The 18,660-nt window shown below is 44.3% G+C and overlaps 1 protein-coding gene across 3 annotated transcripts in view; it reads right to left on the bottom strand.

Annotated features, from left to right (window-relative positions):
* Window positions 1-18,660, bottom strand: part of LOC129817767 (ryanodine receptor 3-like) — a 295,018-nt gene that overhangs the window by 89,307 nt on the left and 187,051 nt on the right. For all 3 annotated transcript variants that reach the window (XM_055873310.1, XM_055873311.1, XM_055873312.1), the window contains 9 exons: window positions 18,450-18,555; window positions 17,877-17,997; window positions 17,390-17,559; window positions 14,108-14,328; window positions 13,600-13,690; window positions 13,175-13,315; window positions 9,093-9,256; window positions 8,773-8,851; window positions 6,876-6,965 (listed from right to left, as the gene is read on the bottom strand). In XM_055873310.1, coding sequence (XP_055729285.1) covers window positions 6,876-6,965; window positions 8,773-8,851; window positions 9,093-9,256; window positions 13,175-13,315; window positions 13,600-13,690; window positions 14,108-14,328; window positions 17,390-17,559; window positions 17,877-17,997; window positions 18,450-18,555 — 1,183 coding nt within the window. The remainder of the gene's footprint in view (window positions 1-6,875; window positions 6,966-8,772; window positions 8,852-9,092; window positions 9,257-13,174; window positions 13,316-13,599; window positions 13,691-14,107; window positions 14,329-17,389; window positions 17,560-17,876; window positions 17,998-18,449; window positions 18,556-18,660) is intronic.

The following is an 18,660-nucleotide window of genomic DNA, read 5'->3' as shown; positions in this document are numbered from 1 at the left end:
GTGACAGATTAGTGTTATAGTATCAACAGTACCTTCTCACTGAGTGACAGATTAGTGTTATAGTATCAACAGTACCTTCTCACTGAGTGACAGATTAGTGTTATAGTATCAACAGTACCTTCTCACTGAGTGACAGATTAGTGTTATAGTATCAACAGTACCTTCTCACTGAGTGACAGATTAGGGGTCTAAAGTCAACAGTACCTTCTCACTGAGTGACAGATTAGTGTTATAGTATCAACAGTACCTTCTCACTGAGTGACAGGTTAGTGTTATAGTATCAACAGTACCTTCTCACTGAGTGACAGATTAGGGGTCTAAAGTCAACAGTACCTTCTCACTGAGTGACAGATTAGTGTTATAGTATCAACAGTACCTTCTCACTGAGTGACAGGTTAGTGTTATAGTATCAACAGTACCTTCTCACTGAGTGACAGGTTAGTGTTATAGTATCAACAGTACCTTCTCACTGAGTGACAGGTTAGTGTTATAGTATCAACAGTACCTTCTCACTGAGTGACAGATTATAGTTATAGTATCAACAGTACCTTCTCACTGAGTGACAGATTATAGTTATAGTATCAACAGTACCTTCTCACTGAGTGACAGATCATAGTTATAGTATCAACAGTACCTTCTCACTGAGTGACAGGTTAGTGTTATAGTATCAACAGTACCTTCTCACTGAGTGACAGGTTAGTGTTATAGTATCAGCAGTACCTTCTCACTGAGTGATAGATTATAGTTATAGTATCAACAGTACCTTCTCACTGAGTGACAGATTAGTGTTATAGTATCAACAGTACCTTCTCACTGAGTGACAGGTTAGTGTTATAGTATCAACAGTACCTTCTCACTGAGTGACAGGTTAGTGTTATAGTATCAACAGTACCTTCTCACTGAGTGACAGGTTAGTGTTATAGTATCAACAGTACCTTCTCACTGAGTGACAGGTTAGTGTTATAGTATCAACAGTACCTTCTCACTGAGTGACAGGTTAGTGTTATAGTATCAACAGTACCTTCTCACTGAGTGACAGGTTAGTGTTATAGTATCAACAGTACCTTCTCACTGAGTGACAGGTTAGTGTTATAGTATCAACAGTACCTTCTCACTGAGTGACAGGTTAGTGTTATAGTATCAACAGTACCTTCTCACTGAGTGACAGATTATAGTTATAGTATCAACAGTACCTTCTCACTGAGTGACAGATTATAGTTATAGTATCAACAGTACCTTCTCACTGAGTGACAGATTATAGTTATAGTATCAACAGTACCTTCTCACTGAGTGACAGATTATAGTTATAGTATCAACAGTACCTTCTCACTGAGTGACAGATTATAGTTATAGTATCAACAGTACCTTCTCACTGAGTTTACAGATTAGTGTTATAGTATCAACAGTACCTTCTCACTGAGTGACAGATTATAGTTATAGTATCAACAGTACCTTCTCACTGAGTGACAGATTATAGTTATAGTATCAACAGTACCTTCTCACTGAGTGACAGATTATAGTTATAGTATCAACAGTACCTTCTCACTGAGTGACAGATTATAGTTATAGTATCAACAGTACCTTCTCACTGAGTTTACAGATTAGTGTTATAGTATCAACAGTACCTTCTCACTGAGTGACAGATTATAGTTATAGTATCAACAGTACCTTCTCACTGAGTGACATATTAGTGTTATAGTATCAACAGTACCTTCTCACTGAGTGACAGATTAGTGTTATAGTATCAACAGTACCTTCTCACTGAGTGACAGATTATAGTTATAGTATCAACAGTACCTTCTCACTGAGTGACAGGTTAGTGTTATAGTATCAACAGTACCTTCTCACTGAGTGACAGATTAGTGTTATAGTATCAACAGTACCTTCTCACTGAGTGACAGATTAGGGGTCTAAAGTCAACAGTACCTTCTCACTGAGTGACAGATTAGGGGTCTAAAGTCAACAGTACTTTCTCACTGAGTGACAGATTATAGTTATAGTATCAACAGTACCTTCTCACTGAGTGACAGGTTAGTGTTATAGTATCAACAGTACCTTCTCACTGAGTGACAGGTTAGTGTTATAGTATCAACAGTACCTTCTCACTGAGTGACAGATTAGTGTTATAGTATCAACAGTACCTTCTCACTGAGTGACAGATTAGTGTTATAGTATCAACAGTACCTTCTCACTGAGTGACAGATTAGTGTTATAGTATCAACAGTACCTTCTCACTGAGTGACAGATTAGTGTTATAGTATCAACAGTACCTTCTCACTGAGTGACAGATTAGGGGTCTAAAGTCAACAGTACCTTCTCACTGAGTGACAGATTAGGGGTCTAAAGTCAACAGTACCTTCTCACTGAGTGACAGATTAGGGGTCTAATGTCAACAGTACCTTCTCACTGAGTGACAGATTATAGTTATAGTATCAACAGTACCTTCTCACTGAGTGACAGGTTAGTATTATAGTATCAACAGTACCTTCTCACTGAGTGACAGATTAGTGTTATAGTATCAACAGTACCTTCTCACTGAGTGACAGATTAGGGGTCTAAAGTCAACAGTACCTTCTCACTGAGTGACAGATTAGTGTTATAGTATCAACAGTACCTTCTCACTGAGTGACAGATTAGTGTTATAGTATCAACAGTACCTTCTCACTGAGTGACAGATTAGTGTTATAGTATCAACAGTACCTTCTCACTGAGTGACAGATTAGTGTTATAGTATCAACAGTACCTTCTCACTGAGTGACAGAGTAGGGGTCTAAAGTCAACAGTACCTTCTCACTGAGTGACAGATTAGGGGTCTAAAGTCAACAGTACCTTCTCACTGAGTGACAGATTAGGGGTCTAATGTCAACAGTACCTTCTCACTGAGTGACAGATTATAGTTATAGTATCAACAGTACCTTCTCACTGAGTGACAGGTTAGTGTTATAGTATCAACAGTACATTCTCACTGAGTGACAGATTAGTGTTATAGTATCAACAGTACCTTCTCACTGAGTGACAGATTAGGGGTCTAAAGTCAACAGTACCTTCTCACTGAGTGACAGATTAGTGTTATAGTATCAACAGTACCTTCTCACTGAGTGACAGATTAGTGTTATAGTATCAACAGTACCTTCTCACTGAGTGACAGATTAGGGGTCTAAAGTCAACAGTACCTTCTCACTGAGTGACAGATTAGTGTTATAGTATCAACAGTACCTTCTCACTGAGTGACAGATTAGTGTTATAGTATCAACAGTACCTTCTCACTGAGTGACAGATTAGGGGTCTAAAGTCAACAGTACCTTCTCACTGAGTGACAGATTAGTGTTATAGTATCAACAGTACCTTCTCACTGAGTGACAGATTAGTGTTATAGTATCAACAGTACCTTCTCACTGAGTGACAGATTAGGGGTCTAAAGTCAACAGTACCTTCTCACTGAGTGACAGATTAGTGTTATAGTATCAACAGTACCTTCTCACTGAGTGACAGATTAGTGTTATAGTATCAACAGTACCTTCTCACTGAGTGACAGATTAGGGGTCTAAAGTCAACAGTACCTTCTCACTGAGTGACAGATTAGTGTTATAGTATCAACAGTACCTTCTCACTGAGTGACAGATTAGTGTTATAGTATCAACAGTACCTTCTCACTGAGTGACAGATTAGGGGTCTAAAGTCAACAGTACCTTCTCACTGAGTGACAGATTAGTGTTATAGTATCAACAGTACCTTCTCACTGAGTGACAGATTAGTGTTATAGTATCAACAGTACCTTCTCACTGAGTGACAGGTTAGTGTTATAGTATCAACAGTACCTTCTCACTGAGTGACAGATTAGTGTTATAGTATCAACAGTACCTTCTCACTGAGTGACAGGTTAGTGTTATAGTATCAACAGTACCTTCTCACTGAGTGACAGGTTAGTGTTATAGTATCAACAGTACCTTCTCACTGAGTGACAGGTTAGTGTTATAGTATCAACAGTACCTTCTCACTGAGTGACAGATTATAGTTATAGTATCAACAGTACCTTCTCACTGAGTGACAGATTATAGTTATAGTATCAACAGTACCTTCTCACTGAGTGACAGATTATAGTTATAGTATCAACAGTACCTTCTCACTGAGTGACAGGTTAGTGTTATAGTATCAACAGTACCTTCTCACTGAATGACAGGTTAGTGTTATAGTATCAACAGTACCTTCTCACTGAGTGACAGATTATAGTTATAGTATCAACAGTACCTTCTCACTGAGTGACAGATTAGTGTTATAGTATCAACAGTACCTTCTCACTGAGTGACAGGTTAGTGTTATAGTATCAACAGTACCTTCTCACTGAGTGACAGGTTAGTGTTATAGTATCAACAGTACCTTCTCACTGAGTGACAGGTTAGTGTTATAGTATCAACAGTACCTTCTCACTGAGTGACAGATTATAGTTATAGTATCAACAGTACCTTCTCACTGAGTGACAGATTATAGTTATAGTATCAACAGTACCTTCTCACTGAGTGACAGATTATAGTTATAGTATCAACAGTACCTTCTCACTGAGTGACAGATTATAGTTATAGTATCAACAGTACCTTCTCACTGAGTGACAGATTATAGTTATAGTATCAACAGTACCTTCTCACTGAGTTTACAGATTAGTGTTATAGTATCAACAGTACCTTCTCACTGAGTGACAGATTATAGTTATAGTATCAACAGTACCTTCTCACTGAGTGACAGATTATAGTTATAGTATCAACAGTACCTTCTCACTGAGTGACAGATTATAGTTATAGTATCAACAGTACCTTCTCACTGAGTGACAGATTATAGTTATAGTATCAACAGTACCTTCTCACTGAGTTTACAGATTAGTGTTATAGTATCAACAGTACCTTCTCACTGAGTGACAGATTATAGTTATAGTATCAACAGTACCTTCTCACTGAGTGACAGGTTAGTGTTATAGTATCAACAGTACCTTCTCACTGAGTGACAGATTAGTGTTATAGTATCAACAGTACCTTCTCACTGAGTGACAGATTAGGGGTCTAAAGTCAACAGTACCTTCTCACTGAGTGACAGATTAGTGTTATAGTATCAACAGTACCTTCTCACTGAGTGACAGATTAGTGTTACAGTATCAACAGTACCTTCTCACTGAGTGACAGATTAGGGGTCTAATGTCAACAGTACCTTCTCACTGAGTGACAGGTTAGTGTTATAGTATCAACAGTACCTTCTCACTGAGTGACAGATTAGGGGTCTAAAGTCAACAGTACCTTCTCACTGAGTGACAGATTAGTGTTATAGTATCAACAGTACCTTCTCACTGAGTGACAGGTTAGTGTTATAGTATCAACAGTACCTTCTCACTGAGTGACAGGTTAGTGTTATAGTATCAACAGTACCTTCTCACTGAGTGACAGGTTAGTGTTATAGTATCAACAGTACCTTCTCACTGAGTGACAGATTAGTGTTATAGTATCAACAGTACCTTCTCACTGAGTGACAGATTATAGTTATAGTATCAACAGTACCTTCTCACTGAGTGACAGATTATAGTTATAGTATCAACAGTACCTTCTCACTGAGTGACAGGTTAGTGTTATAGTATCAACAGTACCTTCTCACTGAATGACAGGTTAGTGTTATAGTATCAACAGTACCTTCTCACTGAGTGACAGATTATAGTTATAGTATCAACAGTACCTTCTCACTGAGTGACAGATTAGTGTTATAGTATCAACAGTACCTTCTCACTGAGTGACAGGTTAGTGTTATAGTATCAACAGTACCTTCTCACTGAGTGACAGGTTAGTGTTATAGTATCAACAGTACCTTCTCACTGAGTGACAGGTTAGTGTTATAGTATCAACAGTACCTTCTCACTGAGTGACAGATTATAGTTATAGTATCAACAGTACCTTCTCACTGAGTGACAGATTATAGTTATAGTATCAACAGTACCTTCTCACTGAGTGACAGATTATAGTTATAGTATCAACAGTACCTTCTCACTGAGTGACAGATTATAGTTATAGTATCAACAGTACCTTCTCACTGAGTGACAGATTATAGTTATAGTATCAACAGTACCTTCTCACTGAGTTTACAGATTAATGTTATAGTATCAACAGTACCTTCTCACTGAGTGACAGATTATAGTTATAGTATCAACAGTACCTTCTCACTGAGTGACAGATTATAGTTATAGTATCAACAGTACCTTCTCACTGAGTGACAGATTATAGTTATAGTATCAACAGTACCCTCTCACTGAGTGACAGATTATAGTTATAGTATCAACAGTACCTTCTCACTGAGTTTACAGATTAGTGTTATAGTATCAACAGTACCTTCTCACTGAGTGACAGATTATAGTTATAGTATCAACAGTACCTTCTCACTGAGTGACATATTAGTGTTATAGTATCAACAGTACCTTCTCACTGAGTGACAGATTAGTGTTATAGTATCAACAGTACCTTCTCACTGAGTGACAGATTATAGTTATAGTATCAACAGTACCTTCTCACTGAGTGACAGATTAGGGGTCTAATGTCAACAGTACCTTCTCACTGAGTGACAGATTAGTGTTATAGTATCAACAGTACCTTCTCACTGAGTGACAGATTAGTGTTATAGTATCAACAGTACCTTCTCACTGAGTGACAGATTAGTGTTATAGTATCAACAGTACCTTCTCACTGAGTGACAGATTAGGGGTCTAATGTCAACAGTACCTTCTCACTGAGTGACAGGTTAGTGTTATAGTATCAACAGTACCTTCTCACTGAGTGACAGATTAGTGTTATAGTATCAACAGTACCTTCTCACTGAGTGACAGATTAGTGTTATAGTATCAACAGTACCTTCTCACTGAGCGCTTTATAGGGCTTCAGCAGTGGATGAGTTTTAGCCTTCTCATCCACACTCTCTCCCATTTTCCAACCTGCTGCCACCTGGAAATCAAGAATTAGGCCATGTTAGTCCAGGAGTTAGGCCTTGTTAGTCCAGGAGTTAGGCCATGTGAGGCCAGGAGTTAGACCAGGAGGTAGGCCATGTTAGTCCAGGAATTCGGCCATGTTCGGCCAGGACTAAGGCCATGTACAGTTGAAGTCGGAAGTTTACATGCACCTTAGCCAAATACGTTTAAACTCAGTTTTCACAATTCCTGACATTTAATCCTAGTAACAATTCCCTGTCTTAGGTCAGTTAGGATCACCACTTTATTTTAAGAATGTGAAATGTCAGAATAATAGTAGAGAGAATTATTTATTTCAGCTTTAAATTCTTTCATCACATTCCCAATGGGTCAGAAGTTTACATACATTCAATTTGTATTTGGTAGCATTGCCTTTAAACTGTATAACTTGGGTCAAATGTTTCGGGTAGCCTTCCACAAGCTTCCCACAATAAGTTGGGTGAATTTTGGCCCATTCCCCCTGATAGAGCTGGTGTAACTGAGTCAGGTTTCTAGGCCTCCTTGCTCACATTTGCTTTTTCAGGTCTGCCCACAAATTTTCTATGGGATTGAGGTCAGGGCTTTGTGATGGCCACTCCAATACCTTGACTTTGTTGTCCTTACGCATTTTGCCACAACTTTGAAAGTATGCTTGGGGTCATTGTCAATTTAAAAGACCCATTTGCGACCAAGCTTTAACTTCCTGACTGATGTCTTGAGATTGCTTCAATTTATCCATATAATTTTCCTCCCTCATGATGCCATCTATTTTGTGAAGTGCACCAGTCCCTCCTGCAGCAAAGCACCCCCACAACATGATGCTGCCACCCCCGTGCTTCACGGTTGGGATGGTGTTCTTCGGCTTGCAAGCCTCCACCTTTTTCCTCCTAACATAACGATGGTCATGATGGCCAAACAGTTCTATTTTTGTTTCATCAGACCAGAGGACATTTCTCCAAAAAGTCCGATCTTTGTCCCCATGTGCAGTTGCAAACCGTAGTCTGTCTTTTTTATGGCGGTTTTGGAGCAGTGGCTTCTTCCTTGCTGAGCGGCCTTTCAGGTTATGTCGATGTAGGACTCGTTTTACTGTGGATATAGATACTTTGTACCTGTTTCCTCCAGCATCTTCACAAGGTCCTTTGCTGTTGTTCTGGGATTGATTTGCACTTTTCGCACCAAAGTACGTTCATCTCTAGGAGACAGAATGCGTCTCCTTCCTGAGCGGTATGAAGGCTGCCTGGTCTCATGGTGTTTATACTTGCGTACTATTGTTTGTACAGATGAATGTGGTACCTTCAGGTGTTTGGAAATTGCTCCCAAAGATGAACCAGATTTTTTTTCTGAGGTCTTGGCTGATTTATTTTGATTTTCCCATGGTGTCAAGCAAAGACGCACTGAGTTTGAAGGTAGGCCTTGAAATACATCCACAGGTATACCTCCAATTGACTCAAATGATATCAATTAGCCTATCAGAAGCTTCTAAAGCCATGACATAATTTTCTGGTATTTTCCAAGCTGTTTAAAGGCACAGTTAACTTAGTGTATGTAGACTTCAGACCCACTGGAATTGTGATACAGTGAATTATAAGTGAAATAATCTGTCTTTAATGCACAAAGTAGATGTCCTAACCGACTTGCCAAAACTATAGTTTCTTAACAAGACATTTGTGGAGTAGTTGAAAAACAAGTTTTAATGACTCCAACCTAAGTGTATGTAAACCTCCAACTTCAACTGTATTTACCTTACATTTAAACTCGTATACAGGAAAGAGAGTGTCTGAATCTAGTTTTTGAGGTCACATTACCTTCTCTGAGGACCACTTGACGTGGGAATGCTCTGCAAACTTGTTGGCGATGTAGTCCAGTTTCTCTGGCAGGGAGATACTAAGAAAGAAGGAGGGAGATAGACGCCACTGTTAGCCCTTCACTTCAATACAGCCTAGACATCTAGTGCAGTAAGGGCTAGTCTCCCTCTGCTCCCATCTTTTAGTCATATATGGTGTCGCAATAAGCCTGTGTGTTCTGGGGATTCTGACCTTCATGTCCTGCTTTTGGTCATTTGTGTTCAATAACAACTTTAACATGTCAAAGTCTCTCTCTCTCTCTCTGTCCCTGGCCCACTTACTTGGCAGTGTTGATGGGTTTGGGGTCGAAGTTGCCGTGTGCATCCACAGACGCCTGCTTCTCCAGGGTGGCACCAGGGCTGGCATCCACATAGTCAGGTGGCAACGCCCCAGCGGTAGCACTCAGACAGGCCATGCCAGTCTTGAACAGGTCAGAGTCAAACTTCTGTATGGGGGGAGACAAACAGAGACAGGGGGAGACAGAGGGGTGGCATACAGAGACAGAGGGGAGACAGAGGGGAGACAAACAGAGATGGGGGAGACAGAGGTGGAGGCATACAGAGAAAGAGGGGAGACAAACAGAGACAGGGGGAGACAGAGGTGGAGGCATACAGAGAAAGAGGGAAGAAAAACAGAGACAGAGGGGAAACAGAGAGGAGACAAACAGAGACGGGGGAGACAGAGGTGGAGGCATACAGAGACGGGGGAGACAGAGGTGGAGGCATACAGAGAAAGAGGGGAGAAAAACAGAGACGGGGGAGACAGAGGTGGAGGCATACAGAGAAAGAGGGGAGAAAAACAGAGACAGGGGGAGACAGAGGTGGAGGCATACAGAGACAGAGGGGAGACAGAGAGGAGACAAACAGAGACGGGTGGAGACAGAGGGGTGAGGTAATAAATAGAGACAGGGGAGACAGAGGGGTGAGGTAATAAATATAGACAGGGGAGACAGAGGGGTGAGGTAATAAACAGAGACAGGGGAGACAGAGGGGTGAGGTAATACACAGAGACAGGGGAGACAGAGGGGTGAGGTAATAAATATAGACAGGGGAGACATAGGGGTGAGGTAATACACAGAGACAGGGGAGACAGAGGGGTGAGGTAATAAATAGAGACAGGGGAGACAGAGGGGTGAGGTAATACACAGAGACAGGGGAGACAGAGGGGTGAGGTAATACACAGAGACAGGGGGAGACAGAGGGGAGGCATACAGAGACAGAGGGGAGACAAACAGAGACGGGGGAGACAGAGGGGTGAGGTAATAAATAGAGTCAGGGGAGACAGAGGGGTGAGGTAATAAATAGAGACAGGGGAGACAAAGGGGTGAGGTAATAAATAGAGACAGGGGAGACAGAGGGGTGAGGTAATACATAGAGACAGGGGAGACAGAGGGGTGAGGTAATAAATAGAGACAGGGGAGACAGAGGGGTGAGGTAATAAACAGAGACAGGGGAGACAGAGGGGTGAGGTAATACACAGAGACAGGGGAGACAGAGGGGTGAGGTAATAAACAGAGACAGGGGAGACAGAGGGGTGAGGAAATAAACAGAGACAGGGGAGACAGAGGTGGAGGCATACAGAGACAGAGGGGAGACAGAGAGGAGACAAACAGAGACGGGGGAGACAGAGGGGTGAGGTAATAAATAGAGACAGGGGAGACAGAGGGGTGAGGTAATACACAGAGACAGGGGAGACAGAGGGGTGCGGTAATACACAGAGACAGGGGAGACAGAGGGGTGAGGTAATACACAGAGACAGGGGAGACAGAGGGGTGAGGTAATACACAGAGACAGGGGAGACAGAGGGGTGAGGTAATAAATAGAGACAGGGGAGACAGAGGGGGGAGGTAATAAACAGAGACAGGGGAGACAGAGGGGTGAGGTAATAAATAGAGTCAGAGGGGTGAGGTAATAAATATAGACAGGGGAGACACAGGGGTGAGGTAATAAACAGAGACAGGGGAGACAGAGGGGGGAGGTAATACACAGAGACAGGGGAGACAGAGGGGTGAGGTAATAAACAGAGACAGGGGAGACAGAGGGGTGAGGTAACAAATATAGACAGGGGAGACAGAGGGGGGAGGTAATACACAGAGACAGGGGAGACAGAGGGGTGAGGTAATAAACAGAGACAGGGGAGACAGAGGGGTGAGGTAACAAATATAGACAGGGGAGACAGAGGGGTGAGGTAATACACAGAGACAGGGGAGACACAGGGGTGAGGTAATAAACAGAGACAGGGGAGACAGAGGGGTGAGGAAATAAACAGAGACAGGGGAGACAGAGGGGTGAGGTAATAAACAGAGACAGGGGAGACAGAGGGGTGAGGTAATAAATAGAGACAGGGGAGACAGAGGGGTGAGGTAACAAACAGAGACAGGGGAGACAGAGAGGTGAGGTAACAAATAGAGACAGGGGAGACAGAGGGGTGAGGTAATAAACAGAGACAGGGGAGACAGAGGGGTGGGGTAATAAACAGAGACAGGGGAGACAGAGGGGTAAGGTAATACACAGAGACAGGGGAGACAGAGGGGTGAGGTAATACACAGAGACAGGGGAGACAGAGGGGTGAGGTAATAAACAGAGACAGGGGAGACAGAGGGGTGAGGTAATAAACAGAGACAGGGGAGACAGAGGGGTGAGGTAATACACAGAGACAGGGGAGACAGAGGGGTGAGGTAATACACAGAGACAGGGGAGACAGAGGGGTGAGGTAATAAACAGAGACAGGGGAGACAGAGGGGTGAGGTAATAAACAGAGACAGGGGAGACAGAGGGGTGAGGTAATACACAGAGACAGGGGAGACAGAGGGGTGAGGTAATAAACAGAGACAGGGGAGACAGAGGGGTGAGGTAATACACAGAGACAGGGGAGACAGAGGGGTGAGGTAATAAACAGAGACAGGGGAGACACAGGGGTGAGGTAATAAACAGAGACAGGGGAGACAGAGGGGTGAGGTAATAAATAGAGACAGGGGAGACAGAGGGGTGAGGTAATAAATAGAGACAGGGGAGACAGAGGGGTGAGGTAATAAATACAGACAGGGGAGACAGAGGGGTGAGGTAATAAATAGAGACGGGGGAGACAGAGGGGTGAGGTAATAAACAGAGACAGGGGAAACAGAGGGGTGAGGTAATAAATAGAGACAGGGGAGACAGAGGGGTGGGGTAATACACAGAGACAGGGGAGACAGAGGGGTGAGGTAATACACAGAGACAGGGGAGACAGAGGGGTGAGGTAATACACAGAGACAGGAGAGACAGAGGGGTGAGGTAATACACAGAGACAGGGGAGACACAGGGGTGAGGTAATAAACAGATATTAGAAAGTCTTCCAGATTATCTGTCTCTTTATCTCTTTCTCTCGTTCTGTCTCTCGCTCTGCTGCTCTATTAGACAGGGGCAGCTGGGTCAAAAAAGGACAGAGAGAGAGACAGAGAGAGAGGGGAGCAGAATGAGGAAGAGAGAGCGAGAGGAAGAGAAGGGCATAGGGGGGAGAGAGAGAAACACTGCAGAGCCACAGCAGTGATCTGTCACAGTCTGATAAATGATTTATCTATTTCATATTTCAGCGACACTCCAGCTCCGTTCACAGTCCTCTTCCACTGTGTTTCTCTCTCTCTCTCTCTCATTCTCACTCTCATTCATACTACCAGGAATCTGTTACCTAGAGACACTCATACTACCAGGAATCTGTTACCTAGAGACACTCATACTACCAGGAATCTGTTACATAGAGACACTCATACTACCAGGAATATGTTACCAAGAGACACTCATACTATCAGGAATCTGTTACCTAGAGACACTCATACTACCAGGAATCTGTTACCTAGAGACACTCATACTACCAGGAATCTGTTACCCAGAGACACTCATACTACCAGGAATCTGTTACATAGAGAGACACTCACACTACCAGGAATCTGTTACCTAGAGACACTCATACTACCAGGAATCTGTTACATAGAGACACTCATACTACCAGGAATCTGTTACCTAGAGACACTCATACTATCAGGAATCTGTTACCCAGAGACACTCATACTACCAGGAATCTGTTACCTAGAGACACTCATACTATCAGGAATCTGTTACCTAGAGACACTCATACTACCAGGAATCTGTTACCTAGAGAGACACTCACACTACCAGGAATCTGTTACCTAGAGACACTCATACTATCAGGAATCTGTTACCTAGAGACACTCATACTATCAGGAATCTGTTACCTAGATGCAAGTCAGTGGGGCGTAAAGTAATGTACCGTAACCCCTTAAGCCTTCATTAGCATCCTATTGAAGCAGTGCTGAGGGACAACAAAGGGTCTGTAGACTACACATAACAGTACCGTCCATCTGTACCTTTGTTGAGAGGGAGTCGAATATTCCCCAGAAGAGTTTCTTGGTGAGCAGCAGTTCTTCCTCTGAGGCCATGCCGGCGCTCCCCAGCCCTGAGGGAAGACAGTAGTACTTCCAGCTCTGCTCATAGTGTTCAGTCAACAGCTGGAGGAAACACAAGGAGACAACAGTTGACTAGTGTTGACAAACCGTCAGGTCCCCCTGATGATAGATATAGCAGCTCAGGGCTGATGTAAACCAGGGTAATGATATGATTTGTATTTCAGAGCTGTGAGAAAGACTGTCATAAACACATCTTATTAGGAGAGGATGAAGCTCGTGACAGCTTGCCCTTTTTAAACATTTCCTCTGAGGCAACGGTCAGCAACACAACCAAACTGTTTCGTATGGTCATCCTCCTATCACACGGAGAAGGAGAGATATCTCACCCTGAGTGGCATCTTGCAGTATTCTGTGAGCAGGGGAACATCGAACACCAGACGTCTCAGCAACTGCTGCATCATGGAGGGACGCAGGTGTCTGTAGCGCAGCAGGGGGGAAGAGATAGCTGTGATTGACACACAGTCAAATATGAGGATATCTCAGGTTGGAATATAAGGCTCTAACTAGGGTAGAAAATGTCAGTAACTTTTACAAAATTCTCAGTTGGAAGATTCCCAGAATCAGGGAATAAGCAGTGAATATTCCGACCGGTATTTCTGGAAAAAACATTTTGTAAAAGTTAACGGAATTTTGCTAGCTCTGCCATAAAGCTATCACAGTTACAGATTGGTTGATCGTTGTCATGACAACACAACGGTTGCAGATTGGTTGATCGTTGTCATGACAACCCAGCAGTTACAGGAGAGTCCAGGGCATCAACAGAGCCTTAGAGGTACACAAGTTGGAATGGCCTCAGAGGTTTATAACGTTGTGTTAGTCTCTGTTAGTTCTTACTTGCAGATGGCGAGCAGACACTCCTCGATAGAGTCTCTCTGGGCCTTGGTGAGGGAGCGTCCCTTGGACAGCCGATAGATAGTGTGGAGGGTAGAGTCAATGAGCGCCGCGTAGTGCTCTGTGCCCGAGAAGTGGCCAGCACACCTGGTCAGCAGGGGAAGCAGGGCCGAACCGATGTACCTGTTCATGGCCAGAGCCGTCTCTGTGGTGCTCAGCACATCCTACAGGCCAGAGGACAGACTGACGTGTTAGTGAATGACAGTGAACAGACCAGAGGAGTGAATGACAGTGGACAGACCAGAGGTTAACAGACTGACATGTTAGTGAATGACAGTGGACAGACCAGAGATTAACAGACTGACATGTTAGTGAATGACAGTGACAGACCAGAGGTTAACACCAACACTTGACCTCTTGACTCGTTGAAGTACGGTTGTTTCATGCTGAGTTTCTCCCTAAAGCGTCATTACAAAGCCTCACAAACCACTGATTCTGGACATCTACAGGCTGTAATAGGTTTTTATTTAACCTTTATTTAACTAGGCAAGTCAGTTAAGTACACATTCTTAATTTCGATGACGGCCTAGGAACGGTGGGTTAACTGCCTTGTTCAGGGGCAGAACGACATATTTTTACCTTGTCAGCTCGGGGATTCGATCTAGAAAACTGTCGGTTATTAGTCCAACGCTCTAAACCACTAGGCTACCTGCCGCCCAACCTAGCAGGTCCCAACCTAGCAGGTTCCAACCTAGCAGGTTCCAACCTAGCAGGTCCCAACCTAGCAGGTCCCAACCTAGCAGGTCCCAACCTAGCAGGTCCAAACCTAGCAGGTCCCAACCTAGCACGTTCCAACCTAGCAGGTTCCAACCTAGCAGGTCCCAACCTAGCAGGTTCCAACCTAGCAGGTCCCAACCTAGCAGGTCCCAACCTAGCAGGTCCCAACCTAGCAGGTCCCAACCTAGCAGCTCGTAACCTAGCAGGTCCCAACCTAGCAGGTTCCAACCTAGCAGGTCCCAATTTAGCAGGTTCAACCTAGCAAGGTCCAACCTAGCAGGTTCCAACCTAGCAGGTCCCAACCTAGCAGGTCCCAACCTAGCAGGTCCCAACCTAGCAGGTTCCAACCTAGCAGGTCCCAACCTAGCAGGTCCCAACCTAGCAGGTCGCAACCTAGCAGGTTCCAACGTAGCAGGTCCCAACCTAGCAGGTCCCAACCTAGCAGGTTCCAACCTAGCAAGGTCCAACTTAGCAGGTCCCAACCTAGCAGGTTCCAACCTAGCAGGTCCCAACCTAGCAGGTCCCAACCTAGCAGGTTCCAACCTAGCAGGTCCCAACCTAGCAGGTCCCAACCTAGCAGGTCCCAACCTAGCAGGTCCCAACCTAGCAGGTTCCAACCTAGCAGGTCCCAACCTAGCAGGTCCCAACCTAGCAGGTCCCAACCTAGCAGGTTCCAACCTAGCAGGTTCCAACCTAGCAGGTCCCAATTTAGCAGGTTCAACCTAGCAAGGTCCAACCTAGCAGGTTCCAACCTAGCAGGTTCCAACCTAGCAGGACCCAACCTAGCAGGTCCCAACCTAGCAGGTTCCAACCTAGCAGGTCCCAACCTAGCAGGTTCCAACCTAGCAGGTCCCAACCTAGCAGGTCCCAACCTAGCAGGTTCCAACCAAGCAGGTTCCAACCTAGAAGGTCCCAACCTAGCACTAACCCACCCGTTCAGCTTAACAACTATTCATTAGAGCTGGGATAAAGGAAAAGCCTTCGCACCCAACAACTCTCCAGGACCAACGGTTGGTGACTGACTAACCACCGTTACACAACTATTAGAGAGAATCTCAGCATGTCAAGTACACAACCATAAATCAAAGGACTGAGTTCGGTTCCACCTGTGTGTCAGACAATATCCCTGAGGTCACAGTGACCGCTAAGGCAGACGGTTTCAGCAGGCATTGAGATAAATGGGGACTATCAGCATCACTTTCTCTCTCTCTCTCAAGGGATTATGGTCCCATGGCAACGGTCTCCCATGGCTACAGTTTCCGTGCCAGCATGGGGAATACTAATCCTCCCCCACAGGACTAGATGGAGCTGGGATTAAATACGTTTTATATTATTTTTTAAAGGATGAGTAAATAAGACCTTGAACTAAGGTTGATCAAACAGACTTTTCTTGTTTTGATGGATCCACATTGAACTTGATTAACATGGATTCACATTGAACCTGAATCACATGGATCCACATTGAACTTGATTAACATGGATTCACATTGAACCTGAATCACATGGATCCACATTGAACTTGATTAACATGGATTCACATTGAACCTGAATCACATGGATCCACATTGAAACGGAATCACATGGATCCACATTGAACTTGATTCACATTGATCCACATTGAACTTGATTCACATTGATCCACATTGAACTTGATTAACATTGATCCACATTGAACTTGATTAACATGGATTCACATTGAACCTGATTCACTTGGACCAAGTTGCAAAAACAGCAGTCAATATTTACCCATCAACTCATCAATTCAGTGACTATCGTCAGTAGAGCATTCTCGTTAACATGTTGTTTCACATACAAGAAGTCATTACACGCTATGGGGAGAGGAGGAATGAAGAGATGTATTGACTGGTTGATTGGTTGATTGATATGTGAATGTTTGCTGTGTTTTCTCATTGACTGACTGATCAATCAAAGACTCTCTCATACTCACCGTGTCCAGGGAAGACTGACTGACTGGTTCACGAACTGACTGACTGACTGGTTCACTGACTGACTGACAGACTGGTTCGCTGACAGTGACTGACTGACTGACTGGTTCACTGACTGACTGACTGACTGGTTCGCTGACAGTGACTGACTGACTGACTGGTTAACTAACTTACTGGTTCACTGACTGACTGACCGTGACTGACTGGTTCACTGACTGACAGTGACTGACTGACTGGTTCATTGACTGACTGACTGGTTCACTGAATGACTGACTGTTCACTAACTGACTGACTGGTTCACTGACTGACTGACTGGTTGACTGACTGACTGGTTCACTGTCAGAATGACTGGTTCATTGACTGACTGCCTGACTGGTTCACTGACAGAATGACTGACTGGTTAACTGACTGACTGCCTGACTGGTTCACTGACTGACTGACTGACTGGTTCACTGATTGACTGACTGGTTCTCTGACTGACTGGTTGACTGACTGGTTGACTGACTGAATGACTGATTCACTGACTGACTGACTGGTTGATTGATTGGTCTCTTCTACTCACCGTGTCCAGGGAAGCGGAGGCGCGGAGGTCAGGCAGGAAGCCCACCTCCAACAGGTGTAGCAGGAAGCTCTGGTCCTCCACGCCGTACACACGATCCAGGAACAACACCATTGGGGCCTTGTGGTCCGGACAGAAACTAGCCGACATGTCTGGCTCTGTCACACTACCGTCTGAGGGTGGAGGAGGAGCAGGAGGAGGAGGAGGAGGAGGAAGAGGTAGAGGTGAAGGAGGTAGAGGAGGAGGAGGAGGAGGCAGAGGTAGAGGAGGAGGAGGTAGAGATAGAGTAGGAGGTAGATGAGGAGGAAGAGGTAGAGGAGGAGGAGGAGGAGGAAGAGGAGGAGGATGAGGAAGAGGTAGAGAAGGAGGAAGAGGTAGAGAAGGAGGAAGAGGTAGAAGAGGAGGAGGAGGACGTTAGGATATGAAAGTTCTGATAGAACCAATACATTCTACTGAGTAATATGTGTTAAAATATGTTATTGGGTCCTGCCTTTATTGACGATGGGCATCTTGAGTGGTATACTGATGATGCCGACCAGGTCTGTAGTAGGAACCAGGGAGCGCAGGATGGCACGGATACGCAAGGCCTCGCCTTTACCCTTGTTGATCAGCTGAAAGAGGGATAGAGGGAGGGAGGGACGAAGAGGTGGAGGGGGGAGAAAGAGAAAGAGAGAGAGAGCGAAAAAAAGGGAAAGTGGGAGAGAAAGAGGGAGAGAGAGAGAGAGAGGGAGAGGCAGAACAAGAGCAGGAGAGAGCGAGATAATATGTTAATGATAAATGTTGTGGGGTAAGGGCAGCATTCCAAACAGACAGGAGAGAGACGAGGCACTGATCTAACTTCTGCCGCTGTGAATAAACCAGAAACTTCCTCGGGGTCATCAGAAGCATAGGCTCTCACACATCGTTGGTCAGATCAACTCTAGACAACACTTTAGTTTGGACAGGGTGATGAAAAGGTATTGTTTTCTTTTCTTTCTGTTGGCCTTGCTGTTGTTTTGGGCCAGGTGTCTCACTGAGACTACCAGGGATGACTAAAGGTTCAATAATAATGATGTCACTCAACATGCATCTCAGGAGCGCAACGTCCCAGCAGGTCAATAAGTGCAGAGTAGAAGGACATGATGGCGTTCCCCGTATGGACCACTTCTTCCTCTTCCTCCTCACCAGACCTGGAAGCAGAGAGGGATGTCAAGGTCTCACAGCTCACTGGTCACGGTCAAAAAACAAAACACCCGTGGCAACACCTTGATGCCAGCGTAGGTGTTCAATTAAAT

The sequence above is a fragment of the Salvelinus fontinalis genome, chromosome 20 (assembly GCF_029448725.1).
Source record: "Salvelinus fontinalis isolate EN_2023a chromosome 20, ASM2944872v1, whole genome shotgun sequence".
In the NCBI taxonomy this organism is placed as follows: Eukaryota; Metazoa; Chordata; class Actinopteri; order Salmoniformes; family Salmonidae; genus Salvelinus; species Salvelinus fontinalis.
Note: the sequence above shows the minus strand (reverse complement) of the source record. Positions and strands in the feature narration are given on the sequence as shown.